The sequence below is a fragment of the Pteropus medius genome, unplaced genomic scaffold (assembly GCF_902729225.1).
Source record: "Pteropus medius unplaced genomic scaffold, Ma_sr-lr_union100, whole genome shotgun sequence".
Classification (NCBI taxonomy): Eukaryota; Metazoa; Chordata; class Mammalia; order Chiroptera; family Pteropodidae; genus Pteropus; species Pteropus medius.
The window spans coordinates 9,512,304-9,530,185 of NW_024342473.1; the positions used below are offsets into that span (position 1 = coordinate 9,512,304).

At 36.4% G+C, this 17,882-nt stretch overlaps 1 protein-coding gene across 1 annotated transcript in view; it reads left to right on the forward strand.

Moving 5' to 3' along the window:
• L2HGDH (L-2-hydroxyglutarate dehydrogenase) overlaps positions 1–17,882 on the forward strand; it is a 33,883-nt gene that overhangs the window by 13,750 nt on the left and 2,251 nt on the right. The window contains exons 5-9 of the mRNA XM_039865170.1: positions 142–304; positions 1,522–1,556; positions 8,125–8,292; positions 9,216–9,373; positions 10,480–10,611. Coding sequence (XP_039721104.1) covers positions 142–304; positions 1,522–1,556; positions 8,125–8,292; positions 9,216–9,373; positions 10,480–10,611 — 656 coding nt within the window. The remainder of the gene's footprint in view (positions 1–141; positions 305–1,521; positions 1,557–8,124; positions 8,293–9,215; positions 9,374–10,479; positions 10,612–17,882) is intronic.

A 17,882-nucleotide genomic window follows, 5' to 3' on the forward strand; every position in this document is an offset into this window, starting at 1 on the left:
ATTTTGCCAAGAAGCAATAATGTGTGTTCTCCATCAAAATAAACAATAAAAAAAATTCAGTGCAAAATAAAATTCATTGAACAACCTGTCTTCAATGATTTTTAATTGTATTGTCTTGACTTTTTTATAATCCCATCCCAGGGTCTAATGGCTATTGATTGCCCATATACTGGCATTGTGGACTATCGTCAGGTGGCTTTGTCATTTGCCCAGGATTTCCAAGAAGCAGGTGGTTCTGTCTTGACCAATTTTGAAGTAAAAGATATTGAAATGGCTGGAGAAAGTCCTTCAAGAAGTAAAGATGGTAAGCCATCCTTGTCTTTTCTTTTAGATACTTGTATTGACTTCCAAACAAACTCGAGACTGTTTTTGGCTGGTAGGAGACACCAGGAGCTAGGTTAGAGTAGGGTGCAGAGCTGGAGGCAGATGCAGAAGTGCCAAGGGTGAGATTGGTTGTGGGAGAACTAGGAATTGCAGTGAGTCTCCTGCTGATAGAACTTGGACTGACTGGACACTTCTGACTGGTGCCGAAACCTGAACTGCCATGGCTGTTTATATAAAATTAGTCCCAAACACTTCTTTATCCTCTAGATTACAGTCAGAATCCCTTGGGGATGCTTCTTAAAAATTCAAACTTTAGCATCATTCAGTCTTACTCAGACTGGGGATAGCATATGACTCAGCCATGCTGAACTAACCCCTTTCCTCACCTCTGACCAGCGCACCCCTCACACCCCCACACTTAAAGTTTGTTTTGTTTTGCTTTGGGGACAATTTTAAAATAATGAATCAATTTGTAAGTTTTGAATTTGCTCTTGGGAAATTTGAAGGAGAAAAAAAGTAGTGCTGGGTTTATTCTTGACAGGTTTTTAAGGATGTCTGGGCCATCTGAGTCATTCTCAATATCCTCCTAAATTCTAAGACGATGAGAGAAATTGTTAAATAATTAAGATTGTTATAGCTAGCTAGCATAATCAATCAAATTTATGATACAAGTAGATCATATTCTTCATCTGCTGTACTATGCTTTATAAAAATTTGAGATCCCATGTGTCTGGGAACTAATTTTATAAATAGTTTATTATTGGAAATTTTTGTGTTGTGATAACTCTTGCTTCTCTCCACAACCTAGAATCTGCAAGGTCTCAGGTAGCCAACACTTAGATAAGTGTCATAGCATTTAGTCCTGTGGGAAAATACATACTTATTTATCATTATAGCATGGTGTTTGGGTTTGCAGTTCAGAGAAGAGTTGGGACTGCTTATGTTGAAGCTGAGGTAGAGAAAGATAAGTATAGATTAAACGAATTCATATAAAATAATTGAAAAAACATGCCAGAGTTTTGTATATTGTCAAATATGAACTAGTTTAATCTTATTACTTGGTAAAAAGCATGAAATGTGAGAAACAATCATGGTTATTACAAAAGGAAATTGTTTAAATTTGTTACTAGTATATGTCAAATAATGTAGGCCACCTTTTGCTAAAAATAAATCTTTCACTAATTCCTTTTTTTTCAGGAATGAAATATCCAATTGTTATAAGGAATACAAAGGTAAAGATTTCTTAAGCAAAACTACTTTCATCTATTTTATCTACTTTCATTCTGTCTCCTTCCTTAAAAAGTTGACTTAACCACAGTGCTGCATTTTATGTCACTGAATGAAATTTATCTAATGTAAAGTTATTCTGAGAGAAATTCTTTGAGTGCAATGCAACAACTTTTATTCTAAGAAGAGTTTCAGCTTGGAAATGTATTCACATAGTGATTGCTGGTAAGGAATAGGATTATGAGCACTTGGAGTATTTAATTTTAAGGCAAAACTGATAGATACTTTATTGTTTTACCCACTTATCTACATTAACTTATTAACTCTCTGCTAATTAGAAGACTTGGAGAGGGCAGATTGTACAGAGGGAGACGGACTAATTTCTTCCATCTTCACATAGGCTGAAACAAGAACTTTTGAATGGCATAGAAGTATTGCATTCACTGTGTTCACTGAATGGTCAGAGTCCAGTCAGGAAAGCAGAGTCATTAATGAGTATAGTAGGATTTATTATAGGAATTAGACTTTATGTAATTTTGAAAGGATCTGGGGGAGCAAAGGTTCAGAAGGGGAGTTGGTAGATCAGAGGTGTATCTGAGAAGCCAAGTGTGTCAAGCTGCTGAAGTAGAACTGCAAATGCAAAGCTCATGAGGAGATCTGGGGGATCCCTTGCCTCTGTGTCTACACTTAAGTAGTGGGCTAGGGCAGCAGTTGGTCAGTCTGATCAGTAATTGGGAGGATTTAGAGCTATAATTCACTTGGCAGTAGGTATTTGTCACCACCTTGGACTAGAATGACCTTCAGAGAATAATGGCTGCTGCTTTACTTCTGCCTACCAAATCATGTGCAAGCAATTTACGTTTTGGTCAACTTTAAGTTGGAACCATACAGGGTAGGAGATTCTGTCAAGCATAGTTCCTGGCTTTACCAAACTGACACAGTGTAAACCCCTCCAGTCCATCCCTTTTTAATTTGGCATCCATTCATACCCCCTTAAACCACATTTAACTTCTAAATAAAGACAATAGTAAAATTATGCTTCCACCTATAAGGTACAGCTATCTTTCATACAGCTGAAGACATGCTTACTCTCTAAAAAATATATGGAGTATACTTTATCCATCTTTGGGTGATATTCATTTCTTTTTCTAGCTGAGTCAAACTCCTGAGAGAGGAGAGGAGGCATCTGAAAAAATGCAAAGGAAAAGGCTTGCAGAAATGACCAACTCAGCTGGTTAAAGTCCATTCCTGACTGCCCTCTCTCCCCCTCCAGGACTCTCCAACTAACATGTTTTCCCATAGCTACCTCCCCCACCTCAAGGACTCTCCAACTCACATCTGTTGATTCATAGCTTGCTATCCAACTAATGTTCTTATCTCTGTAACTGTGTAGGAAAACTACTTTTACAAGACGTGTAAAACTGGTTGTTATATTACAATTAGCACTCAGCCTTTGGATACAAATCCGCTGAGAAAGAGATGGCATCAGTAAGTGCTACTTTTTACTTATAGCCTCAGTGTCCCTTCTCTCTCAGAATCGCATAACAGTATTGATAATGCCAAGGTCACAGGTTCTACAAGGCAAAATGACCTGTAAATAGGTAAGACCAATGGCCTAAAAATTCCTCCCCTCTTACAGCCCCCCACCCAAAGCTCCCCCTCCTATCCTGAGTCATGAGGCACATGTGAAACCTCAAACAAAGGAATCACACGCCCCTTGCATGGATACTGCAGAAGTATATAAACTGTAATAAATCTAACCAAAGTGAACTCCGCAAGCCAATAAATTCTCCTTCCTCTAACAAAGTTGTCTGAACATCCAGTTTCCTCTGTCGGGTGTTGTTTCCTTCAATACTCCCTTTTTGAGACCTATAACTTCAATACTGAGATAAAGTTAACCACTATTTAAGTGTATTATATTATATCAGTAATTTTCAACTGAGAGTAATTTTGCCCCCCAGAAGACATTTGGCAATGTCTGGAGACATTTTGTGTTCTCATAGCTGGTAGAGGAGGGCAATGCTACTGGCATTTAGTAGGTAGAGGCCAAGGATGCTGCTAAACATCCTGCAGTGTGAGGGACAGGCAAAGAGATATGTGGCCCCAAACATCAAAATTTCAAAGTTGAGAAACTCTGTGTTAGATAATGGGGAAATGACAAAGATAGGTATATTCATCTTCTCAAGCTACCATAACAGAATACCACGGACAGGGTAGCCTGATCAACAGAATTTATTTTTTTTCATTCTTGGAGGCTAGAAGTCTAAGATGAAGGTGCCATCAGGATTGTGTCTGGTGAGAGCTCTCTTGGCTTGTAGATGTCTCTTCGCTGTGTCCTGCCTTCTCACTGTGTTCTCACATGGTCTCGTCTCTGTGTTTGCACATGTGCAGATAGAGAGAGCACACGAGCATGCAAGCACAAGCAATCTTTGGTGTCTCTTTCTCTTATAAGAATACCAGTCTTATCAGATTAGGGCTTTACTCTTGTGACCTCATTTAACCTTAATTATCTCCCTAAATGCTCTTTCTCCAAATATAGTCACATTGGAAGTTAAGGCTTTAACATATGAATTTTTTTGGGGAGAAGGGGTGGGTAGAGGACACAATTCAGTTTATAACTATGAGGAATAAGAGATGAGTATAATTATAGATAAATATATTTATTTCAAAGTAAGGAAGAAATACTCATAACTACTACATTCCTTATTTATATCACCAATCATGTGGTCTTAGCTGATATTTATAATTTCTTTCTTTTACTATTCATTCCATAGTCCCTTTGCCATTGGCAAGCATCTCAGCTGGTCTTGGTTCTTAGTTTGGTGGGTTAACTCATACTTTCATTCCTGAAGTGTCTATGCCATTAGCAGCCCTCCCTGTTGTGTGTTATAGTGGTTTCCATTGACCTTTATAACAACGCATGGGGATACTAAGAGATACCAGGAGACTGATATTCCATACATACTCTTTATCATCCCCAAGTTCTCTGGGTGGTAGCACATCTATTTCTTCTTGAGAGTCAAGATCAGTTACCCCGTTCAGTGCAGTTATCCTCTCTGCCTGTTGATCCACTGGCATGAGGAACCCAAAGTGGCCAGTTGTGGCTGTATCAATTTCTTTCATAATGGAACCATTGTTTATTTTCTAATGGAAGTATTTCTGTTTTGGGAACTAAGACTTCTAAACCATTAGAGCCCAAAGTTGTAGAGATAGGAAGCAGAAATTTGGATTAAGAGCAGAGACTAGTGGATCATTGTAAGGAGCCACTCCTGTTTCTACCTCTTGATTTCCAGACCTGTGAATCCTGGCTACGGGAGAAACAATACCATATAGTAGTCACTGATTTAGAACATATGCACCATCCTGGAAGACATTGCCCCAGCCTTGCAAGGTGTTGCCAGCCAGCTAGTGCTGTTATTGAATGTTCTAAAGCCCTTTCCACTTTGTCACCCAACAGCTTCAGGGTGATGAGGAAAACAATAAAATCAGTAAATTCCACAAGCATGAGCCTGTTGTTATACTTCGTTTACTGTAAAATAAGCTCACTGATCAGAAGTAATGCTTGTGAGTGAAATGCCATAATGTTAAATAAGGCATCCTATAAATTCACAGATGATGGTTTCTGTAGAAGCATTGTGGGCAGGGAAGACAAATCTATATCCAGAACAAATATCTGTTCCAGTGAGGACTAAGTGCTGCCTGTTTTTTTGATTGAAGTGATCCAGGGACTATATCAGTGGCTCTATAGCTCTCTGCTGTTGGCAGATTGAGCATTCAGCAGTGGCTGTAGACACATTAGCCTTGGTGAGTAAGTCCATGTCACTGAGCCCATGCATCACCTCCATCCTTGCTGCCATAACCATTTAGTTTGTGAAGCCATTGGGCAAGGACAAGAGAAAGAGGCTAACCAAAATCCGCAGAGTAAGTCATCTTGTCTACTGATTATTAAATTCTTCCTCTGCTGTGGTTACTCTTCAGTGAGCATTCATATGCAACTCAAATTATCTTTACCCCTGAGCCTGTTTGGAGAGGTCCATTCACATACCTTTTCTCCAGAACTCCTTTTCCTGACGTCCGGCCAAACCACTAGTTATTGCTTATGAAGCAGTGTAGATCCTTCTAGCCATCTCTCCTTCTAGGTAAGATAAACAACCAGGTATGGTGTTCAAAGTTCTGCCCACGGGGAGGTTGTCCCTTTACCACAGTCCTTTAGGGCCACTTCCAAGTGGGGCTCTGGTGCTATTGCTGTTCACATTCAATGGTGCCAGAATGTTGTGCAGAATCATTTGGGAACCAGGCCTCTATTTTTTCTTCCTTGGTAAACTGATCATGGAGAACTTCCCATGGAGGGTCGGGGCAAGATGAGAGTGCGGAGGTAATTTAACAAGAATAGGCGTGATGGGAATTTGAGCCACTTACCTCTGCAACTTATTTATGTCAGCAGGACTTGTACAACACTGATCTTGTATATTCTACTTCCTCTTGATGACACACCCAATTTTATGGCTTGGTGAGTCAGACAATACCCTGTTAATAATAGGTAGTTCACATGGTAACTTGGTGACCTGTGGTCAAGTGTTGAGTCAAAGCCAGAAGCACTTTCTCAGAAGGAGGATAATTATCTGCAGAGGGTGCTGTAACTTTCCTCTAAAATCCTAAAGTTCTGTGCTCTGATTTGCCTACAGGGGACTACCAAAGTCTCCATAAAACATCACTATCTGCCACAGACACTTTGTTACCGTCAGATTTGCTGGGTCATGTGGCCCAAGTGGCAGAGTAACCAAGATCTCCATTTAAAACAGAATTAAAAGTCTGTTTTTGCCCCCATCTTCACCCAAGGGACATTTTTACTAGTGTATGGCATCGTGTGATGGAAGGTATGCAAGGGCCTATGGGATACCAGTGGATATATATTTCACCCACAGTTACTGTAGTTGTTGCCTTATATTTTGGTACTTTCCTTTAGTATAGTTAAATAATATAATTAAAAAGTTTGAGTCAACTTACCAAGTTGAACATCTATACTTTTATGAGGTTAAAAGAAAGGGATTTTAAAAGTAAACTTTTTGGGAGAGGATTTGCAAACTAAAGATGTATAGATTGCATATGGGGGGAAAATCTTTTTCACTTATGAAATAGCAAAAAAGATGCATAGTTGAGTTTTTTAAAGAAATATATGTTCGAACAAATGCATCATTCAATGTTTACCTTTATTTCCATTTTGGATGTGAAATTAATGTGTTACTTAATTTAATTATTATTTCATATATAGCATAAAATTATCTCAGAGACCTAAGATAGTTGTTAATCATTTCTTTCTTTGGAAATGTTCCTTGAGTTTTTAAAAGGGAACTTCTAGGCTATTTACATGCTGAACCATTCTACAAATTCTCTTATCTTTACATTTATCATAGAGCTTATCTACATTTTATGTTCTAAGAACAAAAGAATTGCTGACCTTTCAAAGTAGGAACGAATAGATTTATATCACATAAAAATACTTCTCATACTTTGGTATATAACTCTAGATGAACAGGAAAGATATTTAGAAGAAGGTTTTTTTTTGTTGTTGACATAGCCCTTTAACTTCAAGAGTCTTAAACTATCATGGTTTAGTCTAGCTAATTTGAACTCAACTACGAAGTTTCATCTGATTTTCGTCAGAAATGTGATTTGTATAACTCTTGAAAGGAGGCTTACCTTGTAGCTAGGCAAAAATAGGATGCATGCAGAAATAGAATAAGGCTGAATCAATAATGGCTGGAAAGAAAGAATGTTGAGACAGATGAGAATGCTAAGTCCTCAGAAACAGGTCATTTAGGGAGGAAATCTTAAGAACAAGAAATTACCTGGAGCGAGGAGATGCTAGTTGTTCACTCTGTAAGAAGTAGAGATGGGAATTGGAGTTTGGTAGATGATAATTACGAAATAAAATTTATGGGAAAATGCAACAGCCCAAGATTAGCGGTCTCCTAGATGTTAAAGCAAACCTTGACTGTAATGTGTGTTCTCAGTAAATGTGGATTGAATGAATGAGGTTTTGAAAATAACCTCACTTTGTAAAGTAGATATTGATCAGGAAGGAGGAATTGGTTGTTGGTGGGTTAAGGCTGGAGTGTGAAGCAACCTGAGAATAATAGTATAATTATTCATAGATAAGACAGGAGAAGCTGTCTGAAATACAAAGAGGCCAAATTGGGGCCATCTAAATGCAGTTTGCTTCTTCAGGCAACAAATAATTAAGTTCCATGCTAGTAAATGTGTATGTGTATGTATGTGTGCATTTTGTTAATTATCTGCACTAGGTCAACCATTGTATCTCTAATTTATAGTACAAAATTTAAAGTGACATCCTCTTGCATGCCACTACTCTAAGTTTCTAGCTGCCACCTAAATGCTGAAGAATTTATTTTGCTGATACTTGTATTTAATTTTCTGTTTTAAAAGGAATAAAAACAAAAAAAAATCTATTTCTATACCCTTATTATCTTTTCTATCATCTGTTTTTCTATTCTTGATTTATTCTTCTCCTCTCTGCTTCTTACAAATCACTATTCATTTCTTTTGCACTAGGGAGAGGAAGTTCAATGTCAATATGTTGTGACATGTGCAGGACTTTACTCAGACCGTATTTCTGAGTTGAGTGGCTGCAATCCCAATCCTCAAATTGTACCTTTCCGGGGAGATTACCTGCTCTTGAAGCCAGAAAAATGCTATCTTGTAAAAGGAAATATTTATCCGGTAGGTAATGATGCTCCTGCCTTCTCACCCTTCTCAAGATGACTATTGGCAAAAAGTGAATGAAACAACTTTTATCTGGTTCAGAAGTAAGCAGTTTTTTGAAGGGCTTTTTGTGTAAGCATTTCACCTGTTTCTCTTATGTCATATCCCTAAATCTTTATTCTGATATCATAATCATTAAATTATACTTAATTGCCCATAAGTACATGTCTCTAGAAAACATGAGTTTACTTTGGGAAGGGGTATCAAAAGAGAACCCGATTGATTCTTCTTCCTCTCTGGTGGAAGGAGCACTCATAAGGGAACTTTTCCTTTTAGCATACCCAGATACCCAACCCTCTTTTTCAGTTCACTAACTATAGGTTCAGAAAAGGGATATGGCCACTCTATAGTTTCATGGTATAGACAACAGAGCCCTTTAAATGAAGAGTTCCTTCTGTCTGGAACTAGTAGGTTGAAATTACTAGTATTTAGCTACTTACTGTTTTTGACCTTCCCAAAACATCCATTTCATCTGCTTCAACCTAATAACACTCCAATTTTAAAAAACCTGTGCTATAAATGTGTGTTTTTCTGACAGCTCTGATTTTACTTGCCAGCCACATATATCCCTAGTTGGGAGGCAGAGGGTTGAGGGGAGGGCAGGGCAGGGAATAACCTGAAGTAGGACAGTTCTTTTTTCTTTACCCAGGAAGAGGAATAGATGGGACAGTGTATATTAGTACCAGTAGTATCAGTGTTTCCTGCTTGGCATTTCTAAGCAGAAGCATGTAAGTAGAAAAGTATATCTGAGTACAGGTCAAAGTAATGAAAATTAAATGCATGGGAAGAAAGCGATTTATATTTCCAGTTAAATGTTTGAGCACATACTAAAATGCAGTATGAAATGAGGCTAACAACTCTTCGCTGTGTTAATTCCGTAGGTCCCAGATAGCCGGTTTCCTTTCCTAGGAGTTCACTTTACACCAAGGATGGATGGCAGTATTTGGCTAGGGCCTAATGCAGTTCTTGCCTTTAAACGAGAGGGCTACAAACCCTTTGACTTCAGTGCCAGAGATATTGTGGATATAATTACCAAGAGGTAACTTTATTTACTTAAAAAAAATGATTTTATGTGCTTATATTTTTAATGTGGGAAATTTTGTCTTTCTTGATATTCTGTTTATTGGGTAAATCTTCATATTTGTGATTGATATATTGATTTTTTTAATTAGTCCAAATTAAGAGCTTTGTGGAATAAGCATAATGTTTTAACTACTTCAAGAAAATCTTGATAATTCAGGGTTATGTCTTGGTTTAAAAGAACAAGACTAAGAACTAGTCACACATCTGACAATCTAAATCTTGTTTTGCTAAACTTCTAGTTGAGTTTAAAAAAAAAGAAAGAAATTTCTCTTAAAATCAGTAGATGACTCACTCTGATAAGATCATTTCAAACCAGTTACTATCATTTTGAAAACCACTGGAGAAATTTCTGATAGCCAAAGTTATTTCCTTTTGTGGAAAGCTAACAATAATATTGTGTTGATCTGGTACGTAGATTCTTTTATTATTGTAAGAACTCAATGAGGTATTTTTGGGGGTCCTTTTAGCAGTGTTGCTTGCTCTCCAGCGGGTTTCATATCAAAATTACTAGAAAGTTTTTTAAACTGTACTTGAGTTTTGCCTTCCACAGATTCTGAAGCAGGAGGTTTAGGATGGGGCTTCCCAGCATGTGTGCTTGGAAAAAAATAAATATATATACATAGGCTCTTCAGTCCCACATGAGGATCACTACTAGGGTATTTTACCTCTGGCTGAGAGAAGAAAAGTAGGGTAAATGCCTATTCTTTAATGCCCCGATTTCAAGATCTGCTAATGCCTTTTAAGTGTGTTTTGAAAGCATGAAACATTTGTATTAGAAAGCCTTGCTGTTGGCAGGCTTTATAGAATCCTAGTTTGAAACCAGTGTTCCCTGGGAATTTGAGTTTGAAAGGTTTTTACCTTTGGAGTTTGGAAGGTATTCATTTGGTGAAGTTTCCTTCTTTTATTGGCCAAAAGTTGATTTTCTTTTAATATGTGGTTTTTCTGACTTTGACTAGATTTTTGTGATGCCTCCCCCCATCTAAATCTAATAGTTGTAAAGGTGTTTTATAGTAATAAAAAATTCCTTTTTTCTCATAAAGATTTTATTTTCTTTGCTTTCAGTGGCTTGATTAAACTGGCGTTCCAGAATTTCTCCTATGGAGTCAATGAAATGTATAAAGCCTGTTTTCTCAGTGCAACAGTGAAGCACCTTCAAAAGTTTATTCCTGAGATTACTATCAGCGATATACTTAGGTAAAGAAAAACCATAGGATTGTACATACAATCATGACCTGGGTGAACTTTTGAGGTGGTGATTCGTAAGCATACTTTCAGACAGTTGTATTCACTGAATCTTTGTGTGCTCTCTCCCAACAAGTTGTTGAGTTCCCTTTGCAGTGCCTATATTGGCCCTTGCTGCATCATGGCCCTTAGTGCTTGAACTAGGTCCATTTATAATTATCTAGACTACCTTATAGCATTAAACTGAAATCTTCATTGCAGCTGTATTGTGATGCCGCCTTCGCCATTGTGTCTAGCTATCACTTGTGATAAAAACATCTTGCTTGAAATTTTTAAAATCCCCCTGGCCTCTGCTTCTTGTGATTCCAAAGCCTTTTATCTTTAATTCAGTTAAGATCAATGATCACCATGTTAACTAGTTAGGTAATAAACACATTAAAACATCTATTTTGATTGATTCTTAAAACTTTTTAGAAACACACTCCTATACCTAGCATCTTAGCTTATTTCTTCTCTACTGTTTTTTTTTTTTCTTCTTGGCCTACCTCCACTCACCTTGGGACTTTATTTGGTGAGCAATGTAAAGTAGTGGCAAATCCATCAGGGTCTGAGTCCCAGGCAAGGGGTACAAGGAAATGAAGCAAAGGAAGGATTACTTAAAATGGTTTTTTTTTTTCTTAAAGATAAAAGGCTTTCTGGACTTGATCTGTAAATTGTCCTAAATACTACCCACACTATTTCTTTTTCTCTTTGGTGATATTTTTAGGGTATTCACCTTTTTCCCTGAACTAGCCATTCGTTAGGCCTAATCAACAGCGTACTTTGAAGTACCCCTCCTTTGTGAATCCATCCCCTGAATTTCTAGACAGCTAAGTGTCTGTTGTCTCAGTAACAGCTGCTGAACTTACCTGGTGTAAAATGTCAGCAGCTTGACTCTGTATCTGGGAAGAGAGCAATAATCATGTCAGCTGTTTCCCTGAGGGGAGCATCCTGGTCTAAATCTGACTCGAATGTATCATTCTTAGACCAGCCTCTTTGAATCCTTAGAAGAACTGTTAAAACCCAGGTAATGTTTTTGCTCTTATCTTTTTCGCCCCTCTACTTACCTTCTGAAATGGAAGGGATAAAAATATCTAGGTTTTATTTTCTTTCACTCACCTATAAATAAAGGCTTTTATGTTTTCAGTGGTCCACTTTAGCAACTTGCAATGTTTTATATTTGAAAATAGGTTGGTCAAATCTGGTGTCTGTCACTGCTACTAGTATTCCTTGGAAAACACAATAGGTGGGGATAGTGAATTCTGTGTTTAAACAGTTGCAGTGAATTCACTACCCATATTTAATTACCACCCTTTCATAGAAGCCTGAGGAAAACTCTTTATACCAGTGAATTTCATATGGTAGAACTGGACTTGGGGCTTGTGGGTTTTGGTGAATACTCCTCTGTGGGTATAAGGGTGTGAATTTCAGTTACCAGTTTCAGTGGCAAGTAGTAGAGGAGGGAATACAGCACTGTAGGCAGGTGCATTTAGGGACAAATTCAGTCTAATCACAGATGAGTTTCTCTTTGGAGACAGAGAAGCTGTACATATTTAGCAATTTACTCCTTCCCTTTTACTCCATTTCTGTAGCTATCGTATGCAGGAAATTATCAGTAACGAAAAGGAAGTTATAGAAGATATGTTTGATATCATTTATATAAGTTTATACAATATCATATATTATTTATGGATCACACATGTAATGTGAAAATAAAAACAAGTACAGTGGTAAACATCTAATTCAGGAGATAGTTACTTCAGGGGAGAAAAGGGAGTGGGATTCAGAGAGTTCCACAGGGGGCTATTATTTCTTAATAGCTTTATTTCTTAAGCTGTTTCGTAAAAAAATAGGGGTTGATTATGTTATTGTAACATGCCTGACATATTAAATAATAATAACAACAAAGATCGATAGACTTTCCTACATTTTGAAGTCCAAGTCTTGCCTATCTTGCACTATAGTAAAATCATCAATCCCTATCATTAGTATTGAGGCAGAAGCAAATTAAGCAGTTCTAGATAGTGAAAGGGAACCGAAGTAGTGCTTTCAGTGAATTATTTAGCTCAGGCTGGTGTCCTTAAATTGCAGTAACCACCAAAGGGCATCTGGCTTGACTTCTCATTGCCTAGCCAGAGCATCTTGGGCAATAACTTACTGGTGAACATTGGAATGTAAAGTTATAATCTGTCAAATATATTCATTAGGTGTACAAACTTCTCATTGTAACATCATGACCTCTAAGGTTCTTAATTTTAGCTCCAAAGTCCTTAAATTTATTCTGTGATTAATTTTGACATGGTCATCTAACAGCAGTTTCTATTTGTTAAGCATTGTAAGGATGTAAAAGACAAAGATGTATATGCCAAGATCCCCTTTATTCCCCACCTTTCACTTTGAAAATTTCTTCTTTGGGGAATTTCTTATTTAAGCAAGATGTTTTTATCATGAGTGATAGCTCTAAAGATCATACTGTGTCATTGTGAAATGCAAAGGTGAAAGCCAAATATGCTTGCAGTAAAGGTAATATAGATCAGGGTTTGTCAGTCTTGGCACTGTTAACATTTCGGGGCAAATAATTCTTTGTTGTGGGAAACTGTCCAGTTCATTGTCGGAGGTTTAGCAGCATCCCTGGCCTCTATCAACTTGATGCCAGCAGTACTCCTCTAGTCACGACAACCAAAAATGTCTCCAGACATTTCTAAATGTCCTCTAGGGGGCAAAATCTACTGTTGTTGAGAACTACTGGTCTAGAGAATTTGGTAACCCTCAGGCTACAAAATACTAAGAAAGTATGGAGAAAAATATAATAAAAATCTTTTGAACTACATATAGCTGAGAATGCAAAAAAGTAAGGGGCCATCTCAGGAGCAAAAACAAAGAGGAAATTGAAAACCCAAGTACTAAGAGGACTTGGTTCTGATGCTGTCCAGGAGGAGTAGAGAGGATTTGCTAGTTTTGATATAAATATGTGAGTTTTAGTTTTAATTGATATTATGTGATTTTCATACAGTAAAACAATACAGATCTTAAGTACTCAGTGAATTTTGACAATTGTATAGACTCATGTATCTACCACACAAAACAAGATATAAAACATTAGGGACTTATATTTTAATTTTCACTCAACTACTAGAAAAAAGGCCTTGGGTCTATAAAAGTTGGAACTGAGACCCCAGTGTAAAGCCAGGGACCCTTGAAGGGCTACACCCTCAGTGAAAAGGAAGTCTAGGAAAACAATTCCCCTTGGCACCAGAAAGTGTTAAAGAATTTTGTCTGTCCTGGTCTTGAGGGAAGTGGGGAGTGTGAGGTAGATGGAATCTCCTGAAAATCTAGAGCCCTGGGCCTGTCCTCACAAGTGCTTGGGATTTGAATTTATAACACCCAGCTTAATCTAGGAATCTTAGCTGAGAAATTAGTTTGAAAAGTAGGTCCGGATTTATTTGGATCCTGCTTCAAACTAACCATTTCTCTCTCTCCCTCCTTCTCTCACATTAAATAGATTAGGGAGAGAGAGAGTCCAAATCAGGATAATTTCACCACAGACTGAATATTGTTGGTACTAAGCAATTATTCATTTTGCATTATTATTATTTTTAAGAATCCTTTTAAAAGAAATATACATTGATGTGAAATGATGTGCCACCTGGGATTTGCTTTAAAATAATCCAGTGGAGAGAGGTGGACAGCGAGTGGGTATATAGCTGTAACAAGATTGGCTGTGTATTGATTATTATTGGAATTGGATAATACGTACTTGGGATTTTATTATACTGTTCATTTTATTCTTCTACATGTTTAAAAATTTCATTAAAAAAAAAAAGTGTTCCCAGGATAGCAATGAACCTGGAATACCTGATAGGAGCAAATGTAAAACCTCTGTGAAGGGACAAAACCTCAACCCAACTCCCATAGCATTCCCTGCTGAACAGAAATTTACCATCAAAAGTTGCAAAGCATCATAAGTGAGACTAAGCGGATAGAATAAATACCAGAATTAGATCCCTCACATCTTTGGGCGATAGTAATTTTAGGCACCATAAAGTGAATATGCTCCAGTGAATTAAAAACAAAAAGAATGGAAAACATGAAAAAGAATAAGACCAAAAAACAAAACAAACCAAAAACAACCGCTAGGCACATTTGGAAACAAACTAATTAGAATTTCTAGAAATGAAAAATATAGTTCTTATCTTAAATTTTAAAACTCAAATAACTAAGTTAGACAGCTGGTTAAATCTTAAGAGAAAATTAATAAATTGAAAGTTAAATCTGAAGAATGCAGAAAACAATATTGCAAAATAAATACATCATATGGAAATTAAAAGATGTGGAGAAGAAAATGAGAAGATTCTAGCCTGTATGACATAGGTGTTCCAGAGAAATTGAGAAGAGGCAATAGTATGAAGAGGTGTATTTGAGAATTTTCTAGAATTTACAAAAAATACATAAAATTCAGGATACACAATGAATCCCACCTGAATAAATAAAACTGAACACAAAAATGGAAACGATTATTTGCCTTCCAAATCAGGTGAAGGAGGAAAAAAATATAGAAAACACAGTAAGGAAGAAAGGAGGTGGGAAAACTTAAGAAAGGAGGTGGGAAAACTCCAGAATAATCAGGTTAAATAGCATACAATAAAATGGTAGAAATCAAACATACCAATAATTACAATAAATGTAGATGTCCTTAATAGTTAAGGTGGAGATTGTCAGGTCAGATTTTAAAAATTCCATCTATGTGCTAGACAAATGCTTATTAGAAGAAAGATGAGTACTGGGTTTATTTCAAATGAAATACATCATAAGGCAAAATTATTATTAGAGATAAAGAAAGTCATCCTAAATTTGATGCATGTAATATGAAATACAGAGAACAAAAGCTAACATATCTACAAGCAGAAATCAATAAATCCACAATTGTGGTGGGTGATTCTAAGACATGTCTATTGATAGAAGAGATCAAGCAAATAAAATATAGGAAATTTGAATAATACTTGATTGAATGGATTTCTAGAACTCCCCCACTCCCATTACAGAATATTTGTGTTATTCAAGACCTCAAAAAACATTTACAAAGGCTGAAAATGTCCTAAGCCCTAAACCACATTTCTCTTGTCACAATCCAGTTAGGTTGAAGATTAGTAGCCAAAATACCCTTCCTTCATGTTTAGAAATTAACATGGAACTGTTTACTTTCCCCCATACCACCATTCTAAATTTAAATATGCTCATGTGAACTTCTACTTTTAGCTTATTTGGAACTGGCCAAAGATGTCAGGTGTACCCTGTCATAGATGTTTTCTAGCCCACCAGATAATGCCTGTCACAGAACAATAAAATAGTAAATACAGTGCTTCTCAGATGACTGAGTGCTATGAGTTATATATTTACCTATTTTGTCTGGACATATTTAAGGGTCTAGGATGTACATTCCCATTAAAATTAGCTACAAATATAATAAAATACATGGCTACAAATAGTGCTAAACCATTAAATGTTTGTTTTTTCATCTATTAAAATAGAATTTTTAAAAATTAGAAGTCAAAAAATTAAAAGTTTCTGACATTATTGAATACTTCCTATATACAAGATACAAATCTAGAAATAGGAGTGAAGAAGAGGTGTTGTACAAGGTGCTGTCCTTACCCTTAAGACGTTTATGGTTTATCTTACCTGAAATTTCAGATTATGATTCTCATTTCAAGCTGAGGTATTCTGAGGGGGAATGCCTATATGTAATCATACAAAGAAAACCCCTGAAGCTGCATTAGGTACTGAAGAGAGAACACGAGGAACTTGATAGTTTAAAGATTTCATGTTAAATAGTTACTTTAGTTTGAACTAAAGTGAGATCCTTAGAAAAACTTAATATTGTATATTGTTTTTTATAGTTTAAATTACAGGTCTTGAACACTTAGGCAGGAATATAGGGAACTTGAGAACATAATTGGTGTTTGTAAGCAAAATAAGTAGACACATTTTTAACTGTAGTTAATTAGTATTAACTTTATTTATTTAGAAGGAGTAAAAGGAATGTACTAACTAAACCTCTATAGAAAGGAAAGTTTTACTCTGAACACTCACCATCAGTGGCTGGTTATGCCACTGTGTGTCCCCTACATGTTGGCTTTCTGCCAGATAAAAAGAGAGAGACAAGAAACTCATAAAAGAAACTCTCAACAGAAGCAGCAGCATTGTCCAAGAAAAGGGGAGAAATGCTGCTTTGATGAGTTGTGAAAAACCAGAAATATAAAATGTATGACATAGGCCACATGCTGGCTGACACACTGATATGTATCCTTACTCGAAGAAATTTTAGTTTTGGTCTTATTCTATTTTGTGTTCTAAGTGTTATATCTGATTCTTAATTGGAAATCCTTACAGCTCAAAAATCTCTTGCCCAGATTTCCTGCAAGTTTCTGTAGAGCAGGTACTTACTTTTATTATAGAACCTTTCACCCTTGTTGTAATCTTTATTTATCTTTCTACAAATGAAGCATCTAGCTGTGTAACTTCAGGCAAGTCACTTAATTACTCTGTGTTTCTTTGCTGTTAAATATAAATTCTTAGAGTTGTTGTGAGGATTCAATGAGAGAATTCCTAGCACAGAGTAAGCACTTGATAAGTAATAGCTATTATTATCATTATCTCTCCTCTGCCAGGCTGAGGTCTTAGAGGGCAGTGCTCTTGTATTGTTCTTCGTATCTTCCTCAAGTACTTATCTGCATTGGTCCAATGCAGAATCAATAAAAGTGTTTAATATTGTTGCCTGATTTCTTGAGTCTTGGCAGTGGGTATGAGGCAGCTGTTTTCAAACTGGGTTTTCTGGAATAGTTTCAATGAAGATGCGTTTGGATTTCAAAAATATTTTGTTCACATTTCATCAGTGAATTTTTAAACTATCTTAAAAACAAAAAAAAAATCTAATTTGTAAACTCAAGTGTTATAAAACAGAACTTTTAGTAGTAAAGGCTCTTACTGTATTAATATGCTACCAAGTTCATTTTTGTGCTTTTCCTGTCATCTCTGTTTAATTAATTGAAAGTTATCCTGATATTGAAGGCTAAACCGTTAAAAATAAAAACAAACTACAAAAAGGACTCGCTGCCATTTGAAAACATTTTTCTCCATAAATTTTAATAGTGTACAAAATACACACACAAAATAGAATTCTGTACCAGATATAGGAATGCAACTGACATGCATATCTCTTGCTTTCATTGCTTTGTATTAATCAG